Raw genomic sequence first — 16,970 nt, 5'->3', positions numbered from 1 at the left:
AAGCACCTGACAAAAGGGAAGATCAGATTTCAAAGAAACGAATGTCATACCTCAATCGTGGAAAAGAAACTGCACATAGGCAAAGCGCTGACTGAAATCTCACCCTACACACAAAATATTGCCGACTTCACAGTACCTTCTGAACGATGCGCATATTATTGCGCAGAAGTAATACTAGAGCGGAAGTTACGTCAATGATTCAGGGTCAGGGAAGGTTTAAACCCTTCATTATCTTACATATCTTACGACTTTATAATAATAAATGATTAACTTAGCTTGCATCCTGCCGAAGACTTGCCTCGTGTGAATTATTATGCAGATTTGTTTTCTTTTATCGAAGCAATCAAATGTACATCCACGTGATATCTATAATATACAATATGTACCCCTTTCAGAAGCTCGATCATGACCACTGTCTGAGAGAAAAGTGTTTTATCTAACACATACTGAAAAATAAACGTTTTCAAAATAGACATTATTTTGCAGATGAGCCTGTACATCGCTCGATCATTAGCTTTACTTTGTTTCATCAAACTTGATTGTCAAACGAATAATGTACAATCGGCATGACGTCATAATATCCTAATGTAGTTGTACAATATGACGTCACAAGAATACGACGAGCACCTGTTCGTTCACAGGACCTTTCAGCCTTGAACCTATTTTTCAGTATAATTTCTTCCACCAAGCACCACAAACATTTTAGTATTATATACGAACAGATGCGTTAATGAATCAAATTGTTATTCCGAAGCTGTTATTAATCATAGCAATTATGAAGCATTATTATTTAATAGGGGTGTGACGATACTGTGAGACCGCGATACGACATCTATCCAGATAATACAGGTGTGATACTATTTACAGTAAGTCTATTTCATGAGTTCGCATTCTCTACCCTATTATAATTACTACCTCTATCACTTGTTTTTAAATTTTAGACGGCGGATTGGATGTTATATGAGAGAAACACATAAGCTTGGGGGCAGGGCAGATTCTACAAGTTACAGCTGAATAGAAAATAACTTCTTTGAGATCCATTTAGAAATTGAGTTTAAGAATATATGGATGAACAGCTTCTTCATTAAGGTTATACAGAATTTGTTTATCCATATATTGTTATCCTTCCAAACAGAAAATACCAATTAATCTGCATCAACTGGCTTCTGATGAAGGTTTGGTATTAATTTCTATTCACAGGCTTTTACTAATTATATTGTTCCAACGACACCTCGTCAACAATCGAAGAAGAAAAAGAAGAGTGAGTGAGTTGGATTTTACGCCGCATTTAGCAATATTCCAGCAATATTACGGCGGGGGAACACACGCATTGTACCCATGTGGGGAATCGAACCCGGGCCTTCCGCGTGACGAGCGACTGCTTTAACCACTAGGCTACACCACCGCCCCAGAAGGACAACAGCCAGAATGGCGAGCAGAAAATAACCTTGACTTAGCAAAACCGACGCCGTATCCCGATTCGTTTATATGTGTAAATAGAGATGGTTTAACTTTTATACACAAATTAACTACAATGGTTTGAAAGAATTAATTGTATTTTGAATATCACATTATCATGACTGCGGTTATAATTGAAAAAAAAAACACATTCTAAAAACAAAACAAATTTGAGCGCTCACTATCCCCTCCTCTGTGTGTGTGTTGGACAACATAATCGTGTTATAATGTATTAACATGCACATGTATCTGTTTTGTGTAAACACTGTACAGCAGACCAACGTTTGAGAAACAATTCCATTTAAGTTGAAAACAAGCCCGAGTGATGTGGGAGTTTCAGGGGGAAGCTTCCTATAGGGCTTTTGCAGTACAAACAGGAGAGTCAGGAATCGGAAATAATATTGTTCAAGGACTATGTGAGACAGACTGTGTGAACAGTTGAAATTATAAGAAGCGATGTTTGTTTTCATCTCTCAGCGGTTCTGTCCCTTAGTTACCATTTATAGGTGGCGCAGTCTAACCTACTTCCTTTTCCGGCATTCGGCCATCAACACAGGGTCGCAGACATGTATGTGAAATTTAATCGAATAATATCAGAATACCAACACCACATCCAATGTTAAAATGAAGTCATCTGATTGCACGATATCACAGCAGGGTTATGTTTGAATTCATTAAAATATATTAATGGAATTGTTTGCATAAAACACCAATGAATTCCCACATGCTGTGCCCTCACTGAAAGTCCCATATATTTTTGGCATTTGAGATTCGACGTGATTATCGCTTCTCTTTGTCAGGATTCAAGGTTTACACATACTCTAAGTAGTAAGGAAAGCGTTTTTCAACATCCTACAGTCTTGTCATTATTTTAGATAGCAAGTTAATTTATTTGTTTACCTGGAAAGCTAGGATAGCCAAGCCTCTGCGCTTAAAGATTTATCAGTTTAAACTATTGTTGTGGTCAGTATTCGACCAGCTTCTCACCATTCAAGTTGTTATGAATAAGGATGCTGACGTTTCATAATTTTCAGTCAGTATGTTAGACCAGATTAACTTGTTATTTACTGTTTATTGGCATATATCTAACAGCACAGGGTAGTAGTATATGTTCATTTTTACATTATGTGATCAGTCTTCCAAAGTACTAGGGATGTCACGATACATATCACGATACCCATACCCATGTTATGATTCCATACGTATAACGATACCTATTTTCGCGTCATTATTGCGTAAATTTAGTTACATTTTGAACATTAATATTTCATATTTTATAATTGTCCATGAAAAGATCAACATTTTTTATTCTCGGATATTATCATTGAAAAATAATCATTTATAACTCTCATAACATAAAAAAACATGATACAATTGCAAAATGTAAACGAGACGTGAACATATTTAAACCGATACTTTCAAAACTAAATATCGATACAGTATTGAATGTATTGATAATTGTATCGTCTTAGAAAAAGTATTGATGTATGGTGACATCCCTAGAAGGTACCAAAACAAATTCTGTAAAACTCTTTTAAAACGGTAATGATTTAACATAATTCCAGTATTGCTTTCACGACAACTGACAGGTCGACAACATGTCTTTTTTCCCCCAAACATTATTTTTAAGCATTCTGATCTTGCCATAGTTCAGATGCCAGAGCTTGCTATGATAGGAATATTGCTGGCAAATATTTGAAATTAATCATGTTGGGCTATTTATCATCATCACATCTCAGATGTTTAAAAGTTCCTGAGATTTAAATACTGTAGCAGAAATCATCAAGGTTCCCAGATCTAATTTTGAACGCTGCTGACAGTGGTAAATAACAATCTTTCAAGATATGTAATTGTTGTTCTCTTTGCTTGATGTGCCTTTCAAATACCAAATGCTAGTACAAAATGGACCACAGTAAATCATGTTTTGCTGTCTTTACTAAATATGAGCCGAGTATATTTGTTTCCATTTATCTGTGTTGGGGCTGTGGGGTAGCCTAGTGGTTAAAGGGTTCGCTCGTCACGCCGAAGACCCGGGTTCGATTCCCCACATGGGTACAAATGTGTTAAGCCAATTTCTGTTCTGGAATATTGTTAAAAGAGGCGTAAAACCAAACTCGCTCACTCCATTTATGTATTGCCTATCTTCAGAAGAAGCAATTAGCAACTGTATATAGTACGCTGACTAGGCACCAACAAATTTGTTTGTGATTCTGACACAATTAATATGTATTGATTATAAATAACAAGGAATAACGATTTCAGATTACTTTTATTGTTTGAGCTTTCTTTGAAATTCGTTTTTATCTTAATATCTCGTGAAAACTGATAGTGTGGATGGACATCAAACATCCAGATGACCATGTTCCCCACCCTTAACCTGTTACATCACTAAACTTTAATCAAGTTGTTACCTTGGTAGTGATGCAGACACATGATTAATATTTTATGTTTGTTTTCCATCTAGAAAAGAAAGATGGCGATCCGACCCCTAGTTAAGCACAAGGTTCCTCGAAAGAGGAACAAGAAGTTCATCCGTCATCAGTCCGAGCGGTACATGAGAGTCAAGGTGAGCAATATCACAATGGTGTGGAATGCGAGCTCCTTAATTAGGCAACAACAACAAAAAATGTGTAGGTAGGGTTATCTTCTTTTTTTCTTACATTTTGTTTTTAAATGCACTTGCATATTTTTCATAAAATCACATATTTATGTAATATCAGGCACCGGTTTTGAAAGAAAAAAGGAGAAACCAGTTTAAAATTTTAATAACTGAAGCATCAACACTTTCTAAATTTCAAATTTATGACAAACAAGAGTAAGTGAGCACAGGTCACATACAGTCGCCCCCAACAGTACATACTGTTGGAATAGCAAAATGTTTCGCTGTCTTTTAGAATACCGAAAAAAAAGTTGAGGGTTGGGAAGTTTGTGATGGGTCGGTCGGGAAACCGTAAACACACATATAAATTATTGGCCTTACGGACTTTTAACTGAGCGTCTTTTATGTTAAAACAGTATATACATTTGGATTAAACTCAACAGTCACACCTACTGACCTGTTAAATGTGATTGTTAACTTTCAATTTATGCCTGAGTGATGTCAACTTAGATTGAACTCACACAGGCATTGGAAATTATCAGAGAAAAGTTTCAGATGCAGAAGTAAGATGAAGTTTGCTGTAGCTGTCAGTGCTTGTGCAATGTAAAGTGTAAAGTAAGGATTTTTGTTTCAAAAATTGGCACTCGAAGACAAGAACTACCATAACTGTAGATGTTACTATGCCAAATGAGGTGAATAAAAAATGAGAACGTATAACCTGCTAACTATTTGGTCTCATCATGGTAGAAGGCTTGTTGAATCTAGCTAACTATTTGGGCTCATCATGGTAGAAGGCTTGTTGAATGCAGCTAACAGTAGCAGCAAGACACTTACATTGTCAGAATTCCTAATTCTGTTTCCTTTTCATGCTTCCACTGTCAGTACTGTATCTATCGTTTTCTATTGAGTCACACGAGTTTGAAATTACAATCACTTTGAGCTTTCCACCAACATCAGCTGTTAGCTGTGATAGATATCAGAAATAGAATATCAGGAAATCAAAGCCACTTGCTCACTCACTTAGAAGATGTTACACAACTGTGACACACATTCTTTGTGTGAATGAGCGCCTTTATAGTGATGAGGAATGTCAGTCAGTCATTCCCCAGGCTTATCACACTAAAAGACAATCAAGATGGTGCTTGTTTCTTCCCTGCCAGGTTCTAAAGCTGTTTAATTGCTGCACAGTATTTCAGACAGCTAGCACTGTAATAATGACAAGCCAGTACTTGCATACACTCATGCTGGTAGCTATGTTGGTGCAACACTCTAGAACACAACTGTAAGCCCCATTTCACTAAATAAGACTTCCTTGGGTATGCAGGGTTTTACACAACGCACAAATGTAGAGGATGGACATTAAAAAAGTCCAGAAAGTCTGGCAGACAGCGTAGATACAGAGCATCCAAAGTAGGAGTGTGTGTGTTATTTCACCCATCAGTCATAACCACAGTCCACACAATCACTGATTCATTCCAGACTCTGAAGTAATTGTCTAAAATGTACGGTGCACTACACCATTTTAATACTTTACAGAGCCCTCTGTTTAACAACCCATGAAGGTCCGGGTTAGAATTGGTATTCAGCAACCCATGCTTGTCGTAAAAGCGACTATGCTTGTCGTAAGAGGCGACTAACGGGATCAGGTGGTCAGGCTCGCTGACTTGGTTGACACATGTCATTGGTTCCCAATTGCGCAGATCGATGCTCATGCTCTTGATCACTGGATTGTCTGGTCCAGACTCGATTATTTACAGACTGCTGTCATATAGCTGGAATATTGCTGGGTGCGGCGTAAAACTAAACTCACTCACTCACTCACTGACTGACTAGGTTGACACATGCCATTGCATCCCAGTTGCGAAGATCGATGCTCATACTTTTGATCACTGGGTTATATGGCCCAGACTATTATGTACAGACTGCCGTCATATAGCTGGAATATTGCTGAGTGTGGCATATAACAACCAACCAATCTTTAAACCAGCAAGGACTTGTAACCTTGGTTCGCCCACTTTTGTAAGTCAAGGTAAAACCCTGGGTATGTTTGCTTCTCCCATCCTTCACCTTACCTGTGTCTGAGAGATGAACTCCTACTTCTATGTGTGTGTTTGGTGTACACCAAGCAGTATTGACAACAGTCAGACACTTTGTTCATGCATTTTTATCTCCACAGCAAGCATGGCGCAAACCCAAGGGTATTGACAACAGAGTGAGACGTCGCTTCAAGGGGCAGTATTTGATGCCAAACATTGGTTATGGAACATGCTACAAAGTAAAGCATGTCTGCCCTGATGGCTTCAAGAAGTTCCTGGTACACAATGTCAAGGTAGGCTGTGGTCTGCATTACTTTCTCTAGTGCCTGATTACATAGCGAGTGGACTACCTAAACTAACCATTATAGAAATTAGTTTCTTCCTGAATACCATTATATGTAACTAAGTCCCAGTACCTTGTCAGATTACCCACACTGTGATGTGAAGGACACATGATCGGCACACTCTTCATATGTTGGTACCCGTGAAGGTCCGGGTTAGACTATTGATCTTCAGTAATGCATGCTTCTCGTAAGAGGTGACTAACGGTATCAGGTGGTCAGGCTCGCTGACTTGGTTGACACATGTGATCGATTCCCCGTTGCGCAGATCGATGCTCATGCTGTTGATCACTGGATTGTCTGGTCCAGACTCGATTATTTACAGACCGCCGCCATATAGCTGGAATATTGTGGATTGTGGCATGAAACTAAACTCACTCACTCGTATGTGGGTCGTCAGCTCTGGTCGTATGTGGTGTGTTGGCAGTCAGCTCTGGTCATGTGTAGTATTTTGGTACTTTCGGTGCTGGTCGTTTGTAGTATGTTGGTAGTCGGTGCTGGTCATATCTGGTCGTGTGTGGTATGTTAGTAGTCGCATAGATGCCAACCTCTACGATTATATCCTCAAAGTACGCCAATACGATTGCACTAATAATTCTGCGAAATTTGAAGAAAATTCATTAAAATTTGGATATATAGACGGACAAAAACATTTATTTTCATCGATTAAATACATTTTCACCAAAATGAGACAAGAAGAAATATAATGCTGATAATTTGGAATTCTGCTGTTGGGGTTATGTGAAATTAAAGCTTCACTCCTGATTAGTGTCATATTATCTTTCTCAGAATCCATTATGATTTTAAGTATTTAGTTGACTGCTAATTTTATGGTCAAACTGCTAACTTTGATCCTTGAAAGTACTATTTGCAACACTTTGGGGTTGGCATCTCTGTAGTCGGCTCTGGTCGTGTGTGGTATGTTGGTAGTCGGCTCTGGTCGTGTGTGGTATGTTGGTAGTCAGCTGTGGTCATGTGTGGTATGTTGGTAGTCAGCTGTGGTCGTGTGTGGTATGTTGGTAGTCGGCTCTGGTCGTGTGTGGTATGTTGGTAGTCGGCTGTGGTCGTGTGTGGTATGTTGGTAGTCAGCTGTGGTCGTGTGTGGTATGTTGGTAGTCGACTCTGGTCGTGTGTGGTATGTTGGTAGTCGGCTCTGGTCGTGTGTGGTATGTTGGTAGTCGGCTGTGGTCGTGGTGTGTGGTATGTTGGTAGTAAACTCTGGTCGCGGTGTGGTATGTTGGTAGTCGACTCAGGTCGGTGTGGTATGTTGGTAGTCGACTGGTGTGTGGTGTGGTATGTTGGTAGTCAGCTGTGGTCATGTGTGGTATGTTGGTAGTCGGCTCAGTCGGTGTGGTATGTTGGTAGTCAGATCATGTGTGGTATGTTGGTAGTCGGCTCAGGTGGTCGTGTGGTATGTTGGTAGTCGGCTCTGATCGGTGTGGTATGTTGGTAGTCAGCTCAGGTCGGGTGTGTGGTATGTTGGTAGTGAAACTCTGGTGGTGTGTGGTATGTTGGTAGTCGGCTCTGGTCGTGTGTGGTATGTTGACAGTCAGCTCTGGTCGGTATGTGTGGTATGTTGGTAGTCGGCTCCAGGTCGTGTGTGGTATGTTGGTAGTCGGCTCAGGTCGTGTGTGGTATGTTGGTAGTCGGCTCAGGTCGTGTGTGGTATGTTGGTAGTCGGCTCTGGTCGTGTGTGGTATGTTGGTAGTCGGCTCAGGTGGTGTGTGGTATGTTGGTAGTCGGCTCTGGTCGTGTGTGGTATGTTGGTAGTCGACTCTGGTCGTGTGTGGTATGTTGGTAGTCGGCTCAGGTCGTGTGTGGTATGTTGGTAGTCGACTCTGGTCGTGTGTGGTATGTTGGTAGTCGGCTCTGGTCGTGTGTGGTATGTTGGTAGTCGACTCTGGTCGTGTGTGGTATGTTGGTAGTCGGCTCTGGTCGTGTGTGGTATGTTGGTAGTCGGCTCTGGTCGTGTGTGGTATGTTGGTAGTCGACTCTGGTCGGTGTGGTATGTTGGTAGTGGTCTGGTGTGGTCGTGTGTGGTATGTTGGTAGTCGGCTCTGGTGGTGGTGTGGTATGTTGGTAGTCGGCTCTGGTCGTGTGTGGTATGTTGGTAGTCGACTCTGGTCGTGTGTGGTATGTTGGTAGTCGGCTCTGGTCGTGTGTGGTATATTGTAGTCGGCTCTGGTCGTGTGTGGTATGTTGGTAGTTAGCTCTGGTCGTGTGTGGTATGTTGGCAGTCGGCTCTGGTCGTGTGTGGTATGTTAGCAGTGAGCTCTGGTCGTGTGTGGTATGTTAGCAGTCGGCTCTGGTCATGTGGTATGTTAGCAGTCGGCTCTGGTCGTGTGTGGTATGTTAGCAGTCAGCTCTGGTCGTGTGTGGTATGTTAGCAGTCGGCTCTGGACGTGAAAAAAACCCAAGGGAATTTTTGTTTAGCCAATAACTTGATTGGATTGTTGTAATATTTGGGGATGACCCTCTTTATAGGAGAGGTGCATTGCAAAGAGTTCATTTTAATATTATAAGTTTATCAAGAATTATCACAAATTACATCTCTTGAACTCAGAGTCCATGTCAAAATGTTCAACAAGTAACTTCACAATCACGAGTGAATGAAAGTTGCTTTTTAAACGCTGCATCAGCAATTTTGCAGATATTCACAGCCATTACAATCTTGATCCTGCACCTTTCCTATAAGTAAAGAAGCCATTACCCAAATCTGAAACAATCCATTAAATGCTTTACAACCATTTAATGGATTCGGGGGTATTAGTGATCCTTGCTTACATGTTTAACTTGTATGTTGGTATCATGTTTGCCCCCTTGTTGTGCATGCATTTAGTTGACTGTTATTTAACTTTAAGACAATTGTGATATGGTTAGAATACTACGGACAGCTGTGAAACATTCCAAGTGTGTCAAGAACTGTGTAGACCAAAGTGGATGTGAATTCATGGTTCATATACAGGATACATCCATATTGTGATGCCTCTGTAGTAACGTTGGACAACCTCTGTCATGTTGCAGGAACTGGAGGTGTTATTGATGCAAAACAGAACATTCTCAGCTGAGATAGCTCACAACGTCTCATCTCGAAAGAGGAAAGAGATTGTTGAGCGTGCCCAGCAGCTCGCGATCAAGGTGACCAACCCCAACGCCAGGCTCAGGTCACAGGAAGACGAGTAAACTGTGAAAAAAAAGTAATAAAAAACTTATACCCAAGTTCCAGTTTCGTGTTGTTTGACTGCAGTTTTACAAGTAGTAAGTAAATCACTGCATTAGGACGCCTGGGGAACTGAGCTGGATGTGTTTTACAAGTAGTAAGTAAATCACTGCATTAGGACGTCTGGGGAACTGGGCTGGATGTGTTTTACAAGTAGTAAGTAAATCACTGCATTAGGACGTCTGGGGAACTGGGCTGGATGTGTTTTACAAGTAGTAAGTAAATCACTGCATTAGGACGCCTGGGGAACTGAGCTGGATGTGTTTTACAAGTAGTAAGTAAATCACTGCATTAGGACGTCTGGGGAACAGGGCTGGATGTGTTTTACAAGTAGTAAGTAAATCACTGCATTAGGACGTCTGGGGAACTGGGCTGGATGGGTTTTACAAGTAAGTAAAAGTAAGTCACTGCATTAGGACGTCTGGGGAACTGAGCTGGATGTGTTTTACAAGTAGTAAGTAAATCACTGCATTAGGACGTCTGGGGAACTGGGCTGGATGGGTTTTACAAGTAGTAAGTAAATCACTGCATTTGGATGTCTGGGGAACTGGGCTGGATGAGTTTTACAAGTAGTAAGTAAATTACTGCATTTGGATGTCTGGGGAACTGAGCTGGATGAGTTTTACAAGTAGTAAGTAAATCACTGCATTTGGATGTCTGGGGAACTGGGCTGGATGTGTTTTACAAGTAGTAAGTAAATCACTGCATTGGACGTCTGGGAACTGGGCTGGATGTGTTTTACAAGTAGTAAGTAAATCACTGCATTAGGATGTCTGGGGAACTGAGCTGGATGTGTTTTACAAGTAGTAAGTAAATCACTGCATTAGGATGTCTGGGAAACTGGGCTGGATGTGTTTTACAAGTAGTAAGTAAATCACTGCATTAGGACGTCTGGGGAACTGGGCTGGATGTGTTTTACAAGTAGTAAGTAAATCACTGCATTAGGACGCCTGGGGAACTGAGCTGGATGTGTTTTACAAGTAGTAAGTAAATCACTGCATTAGGACGTCTGGGGAACAGGGCTGGATGTGTTTTACAAGTAGTAAGTAAATCACTGCATTAGGACGCCTGGGGAACTGAGCTGGATTGGTTTTACAAGTAGTAAGTAAGTCACTGCATTAGGACGTCTGGGGAACTGGGCTGGATGGGTTTTACAAGTAGTAAGTAAATCACTGCATTAGGACGTCTGGGGAACTGGGCTGGATGGGTTTTACAAGTAGTAAGTCACTGCATTAGGACGCCTGGGGAACTGAGCTGGATGTGTTTTACAAGTAGTTAGTAAATCACTGCATTAGGACGTCTGGGGAACTGAGCTGGATGAGTTTTACAAGTAGTAAGTAAATCACTGCATTAGGACGTCTGGGGAACTGGGCTGGATGGGTTTTACAAGTAGTAAGTAAGTCACTGCATTAGGACGTCTGGGGAACTGAGCTGGATGAGTTTTACAAGTAGTAAGTAAGTAAATCACTGCATTAGGACGCCTGGGGAACAGGGCTGGATGGGTTTTACAAGTAGTAAGTAAATCACTGCATTAGGACGTCTGGGGAACAGGGCTGGATGTGTTTTACAAGTAAGTAAATCACTGCATTAGAACGTCTGGGGAACTGAGCTGGATGAGTGTTACAAGTAGTAAGTAAATCACTGCATTAGGACGTCTGGGGAACTGGGCTGGATGTGTTTTACAAGTAGTAAGTAAATCACTGCATTAGGACGTCTGGGGAACTGAGCTGGATGTGTTTTACAAGTAGTAAGTAAATCACTGCATTAGGACGTCTGGGGAACTGGGCTGGATGAGTTTTACAAGTAGTAAGTAAATCACTGCATTAGGACGTCTGGGGAACTGAGCTGGATGTGTTTTACAAGTAGTAAGTAAATCACTGCATTAGGACGTCTGGGGAACTGGGCTGGATGTGTTTTACAAGTAGTAAGTAAATCACTGCATTAGGACGTCTGGGGAACTGGAGCTGGATGGGTTTTACAAGTAGTAAGTAAATCACTGCATTAGGACGTCTGGGGAACTGGGCTGGATGAGTTTTACAAGTAGTAAGTAAATCACTGCATTAGGACGTCTGGGGAACTGAGCTGGATGGGTTTTACAAGTAGTAAGTAAATCACTGCATTAGGACGTCTGGGGAACTGGGCTGGATGGGTTTTACAAGTAGTAAGTAAATCACTGCATTAGGACGTCTGGGGAACTGGGCTGGATGGGTTTTACAAGTAGTAAGTAAATCACTGCATTAGGACGTCTGGGGAACTGAGCTGGATGTGTTTTACAAGTAGTAAGTAAATCACTGCATTAGGACGTCTGGGGAACTGGGCTGGATGGGTTTTACAAGTAGTAAGTAAGTCACTGCATTTGGATGTCTGGGGAACTGGGCTGGATGAGTTTTACAAGTAGTAAGTAAATCACTGCATTTGGACGTCTGGGGAACTGAGCTGGATGAGTTTTACAAGTAGTAAGTAAATCACTGCATTAGGATGTCTGGGGAACTGGGCTGGATGTGTTTTACAAGTAGTAAGTAAATCACTGCATTAGGACGTCTGGGGAACTGGGCTGGATGAGTTTTACAAGTAGTAAGTAAATCACTGCATTTGGACGTCTGGGGAACTGAGCTGGATGTGTTTTACAAGTAGTAAGTAAATCACTGCATTAGGATGTCTGGGAAACTGGGCTGGATGTGTTCTACAAGTAGTAAGTAAGTCACTGCATTAGGACGTCTGGGGAACTGGGCTGGATGTGTTTTACAAGTAGTAAGTAAATCACTGCATTAGGACGTCTGGGGAACTGGGCTGGATGAGTTTTACAAGTAGTAAGTAAATCACTGCATTAGGACGTCTGGGGAACTGAGCTGGATGGGTTTTACAAGTAGTAAGTAAGTCACTGCATTAGGACGTCTGGGGAACTGAGCTGGATGAGTTTTACAAGTAGTAAGTAAATCACTGCATTAGGACGTCTGGGGAACTGAGCTGGATGGGTTTTACAAGTAGTAAGTAAATCACTGCATTAGGACGTCTGGGGAACTGGGCTGGATGTGTTTTACAAGTAGTAAGTAAATCACTGCATTAGGACGCCTGGGGAACTGGAGCTGGATGGGTTTTACAAGTAGTAAGTAAAGTCACTGCATTAGGACGTCTGGGGAACTGAGCTGGATGTGTTTTACAAGTAGTAAGTAAATCACTGCATTAGGACGTCTGGGAACTGAGCTGGATGTGTTTTACAAGTAGTAAGTAAATCACTGCATTAGGACGTCTGGGGAACTGGAGCTGGATGAGTGTTACAAGTAGTAAGTAAATCACTGCATTAGGACGCTGGGGAACTGGGCTGGATGGGTTTTACAAGTAGTAAGTAAATCACTGCATTAGGACGCCTAGAGGAACTGGAGCTGGATGTGTTTTACAAGTAGTAAGTAAATCACTGCATTAGGACGTCTGGGGAACTGAGCTGGATGAGTTTTACAAGTAGTAAGTAAATCACTGCATTAGGACGCCTGGGGAACTGAGCTGGATGTGTTTTACAAGTAGTAAGTAAGTCACTGCATTAGGACGTCTGGGGAACTGAGCTGGATGTGTTTTACAAGTAGTAAGTAAGTCACTGCATTAGGACGTCTGGGGAACTGGGCTGGATGGGTTTTACAAGTAGTAAGTAAATCACTGCATTAGGACGTCTGGGGAACTGGGCTGGATGTGTTTTACAAGTAGTAAGTAAATCACTGCATTAGGACGTCTGGGGAACTGAGCTGGATGTGTTTTACAAGTAGTAAGTAAATCACTGCATTAGGACGTCTGGGGAACTGAGCTGGATGTGTTTTACAAGTGGAGTACAAAGTAAATCACTGCATTAGGACGTCTGGGGAACTGAGCTGGATGTGTTTTACAAGTAGTAAGTAAATCACTGCATTAGGACGTCTGGGGAACTGAGCTGGATGTGTTTTACAAGTAGTAAGTAAATCACTGCATTGGGACTGGGCGTCTGGGGAACTGGGCTGGATGTGTTTTACAAGTAGTAAGTAAATCACTGCATTAGGACGTCTGGGGAACTGGGCTGGATGTGTTTTACAAGTAGTAAGTAAATCACTGCATTAGGACGTCTGGGGAACTGAGCTGGATGTGTTTTACAAGTAGTAAGTAAATCACTGCATTAGGATGTCTGGGGAACTGGGCTGGATGGGTTTTACAAGTAGTAAGTAAATCACTGCATTAGGACGTCTGGGGAACTGGGCTGGATGGCTTCTCAGCTGTGTGTGTGTGTGTGTGTGACAAGTTTGGACAGATATTTAAGTCTGTGACTTGCATGGTTACATGTCAAGCCTTCCTGGTTCATGTACAGTCGAAACTGCCTAAGTAAAGACCGCTTATCTCAACAGACCTGATAAGTAAACACTTTTCTTTGGTCCCGGCAACTTTCTTCATTAATTATCACTATTAGAGTCTGGTTAACTAAACTCGGATAAGTAAACAATACTGCTTAACTAAACGTCTTCTCACGGTCCCTGGGAGTAAATTACTTAACAAAAGAGACTGGATAACTAAATTAGCGTTCACCACATAATCCGACATCAGTCTCCAGTCAAACAAACATCCTACTTACAGCTCGCTGGCGTCAAGCAGTTGACAATACACTGCAACAGCCCTGATAAGTTGTTCATTGTTACATATGCATACATATACATGCATATGGTTGTCATTTGCAGGTTTTTATAAGTTTGGATAAGTAAAATACCTGATAAGTAAACAATTTTGGTGAGTCCCTTGGAATTTTACTTATCAGGTTTCCACTGTATCATGATATAATGCATACTTTGAACATTGCTGCCTAGGGCAGTATACAACTGAAATATTGCATATCAGAGAGACCGGCTGATTATTTACACACACACTCACACACATCCAAACTGCACACCAGGCTGACAACTACAGCCTCCTGTACTGCATACCCGGTTGACTAAAGCCTCCTGTATTGCATACCAGGGGATAAACATTAAAACAAGTATGTGTTTCAGCAAAGTAACAATTTATTTCTCAAAAGTCTGGATTCAAGAAAAACATTTTTTTATAAATGTCAAGAAAAATGATTCAACAGATGTGAAATAAAAGCCCATGTCAGAAATATCAAGGCTGTACTATTAAATAAAATACATCTAAAATTATTTCAAAACCAAAAATATGTTTGCATGTGTGAGAAGTTAATTATCTGATTTCTGTGTTTTTAAATGAAATGAATAAAAAGAGTAACTTCTAGATGCAGAAAATAAGTCCTTTTAACTGTTCGACATGTTGGCGTGACTCCTGTTATATCTTCACACACGACAGTTAGTTCTGCTGGGCATAAACACACTCAGGATATGTATCTTCATCACGAGTAATGTACCATCACACAACCCAAGATTAAAAACAAGAACACCACATAAAACTGAAGAAACTGCAACTTGACAGTGTTTCTTTGTTAAATAGGTGAAATTGGGTTTAACGTCGTGCTTGAAAATATTTCGCTCATATGACGACGTGCATGCGTGTGTGAATGTGCGGCTGCTTGTACTAGCCCAGACTGAAGCTGGTTTTATAGTGCTAGCCCACTGAGATACTATGCCGCAGTGAAGCAGAAATACCCCACTCAGACACATTATACTGACTCCGAGCCAACCAGTCCTTGTTGTACCCATTAATGCCGAGCGCCAGACAGGGACCAACAAGTACCATATTTTAAGGTCTTTTGGTATGACGCGGTCGGGGATCGAACCCGCGACCTTCCGCTCTCCGGGCGGACTCTCTAACCACTACACCACGGAGGCGGTCTTTGTTAAATAGACAGTTGTTGACTGACAATAGATGTTGCCAAGTAACAAACATTCTTCAAGAATTATGTTTAAAAAATCATAGACAATACAATAAATACTGGTGTATAGTAAAATAGAAACATATTGAAATCCAGATGATTCATAAAATTACCAAGTCTGTTGAAAGTTGGAAGATGATGCTAATATTCATCTTCCTAAGATGGGCATCATCTGGAATGATTTTACCAGAATTTTAATAATAATAAGGTTAAAATTAGTATAGCACCTGAATCCAAGGTTTGCTCTAAGGCGCTTGGTCGAATGCTCTGTTAAAAAGAACTGTTTTTAGTTCTTTTTTGAATGGAATGATGTTTTTCAAGTTTTCAGGTAGTTGGTTCCATAACAGAGGACCTGCTTTAAAGAATTCAAGAGCATTATACAAAACAAAGTGAACAAAAAACAATAGTATGAAAAACCTGATGATTCGAGTCTCACTGCCAGCTAAGGATTTCCCAGCTTAGTAATGGTGATGATTATTATTTTGTCAATATAGGGGACGTTGTCAGAATCAAAATCTCTCGAATATACTGGCATGTCATCAAAGGTGGGCACATAAGACGGACAAACCATGACGTGTGTCGGACAGACAAACCATATAGTATGAACAGAAATTGAGAATTTTAGGAATATGTTTAATTGGATTTCTAGTATAAACAACCTTGACCAGCTATCAAGTGCTTGGTTTCATTCAAGAGAGACAACTTTGTATCAGCGCCCAAAGTACAGTCCGAAATATAACGTGTGGGGTGGCATATCTGTGTTAGGGGCAACGCCCCTCTGTGTATTTGAAGGGAACAGTGAGCGGTACACAGATATTCTCGAGGGACATTTACTTCCATCTGCTCACGTGTTCTATGGAAATGTTTGGATTTTCCAGCAGGACAACGGCCCAAAACATCGTTCAAAGCATTCAAAATATGACATTATTAGATTGGCCAAGCTATAGCCCTGACCTAAATCCAATAGAAAATGTTTGGGGACTTATGAAGGAAAGTGTCAATAAGAAAAATCTGACAAATATTGCTGAAATGAAAGAAGAGGTGGTCCGATATTGGGACAGCATGGACCACGACCTTCTAACTTCTTTGATCAGTAGTATGCCCCGCCGCATTGAAGCCTGCATTGCTTCCCATGGTGACTTGACAAAATACTAACTGTTCACCTGTCTTTGAATCTGGAGTTATGTTCTGCTAATATTCACATTTAATATGTGAGTAATGAGTGAAATTTTTTTTACAATCTTAAATTCTCAATAATTTCTGGTTGTACTGTATATATATATGACGTGTCAGACACAAATCATGATAGGCGCCGGACAGACAAAGCATGACGTGCAGGACACACAAAGTATGATGGGCACTGCAGATACATATTACTACACAAGCTCATTCATCTTCAGTCGTGAGGTAATAACTGCTGCTTGCTGTGATCCTGGTGTACTGGGAGTAGGGGTAAAATGGTACGCTCTTACCATGGTACGGT

General features: G+C 41.0%; 2 protein-coding genes across 2 annotated transcripts in view; one reads left to right on the top strand and one right to left on the bottom strand.

Moving 5' to 3' along the window:
* LOC124288151 (leucine-rich repeat protein SHOC-2-like) overlaps window positions 1-155 on the bottom strand; it is a 31,808-nt gene extending 31,653 nt beyond the window's left edge. Inside the window, exon 1 of the mRNA XM_046724721.1 lies at window positions 51-155. The gene's annotated coding sequence lies outside the window, so the exon portion shown is untranslated. The remainder of the gene's footprint in view (window positions 1-50) is intronic.
* Window positions 156-1,904: 1,749 nt separating this feature from the next.
* Window positions 1,905-9,653, top strand: LOC124288155 (60S ribosomal protein L32-like). Its single transcript, XM_046724725.1, has 4 exons — window positions 1,905-2,026; window positions 3,923-4,024; window positions 6,234-6,386; window positions 9,459-9,653. The coding sequence occupies exons 2-4, from the start codon at window positions 3,932-3,934 to the stop codon at window positions 9,615-9,617; spliced, it is 405 nt and encodes a 134-aa protein (XP_046580681.1). The 5' UTR covers window positions 1,905-2,026; window positions 3,923-3,931; the 3' UTR covers window positions 9,618-9,653.
* The last annotated feature ends 7,317 nt before the right edge of the window (window positions 9,654-16,970 follow it).

The sequence above is a fragment of the Haliotis rubra genome, unplaced genomic scaffold, assembly GCF_003918875.1.
Source record: "Haliotis rubra isolate DU_JTF1 unplaced genomic scaffold, ASM391887v1 Scf413, whole genome shotgun sequence".
NCBI lineage: Eukaryota > Metazoa > Mollusca > Gastropoda > Lepetellida > Haliotidae > Haliotis > Haliotis rubra.
Note: the sequence above shows the minus strand (reverse complement) of the source record. Positions and strands in the feature narration are given on the sequence as shown.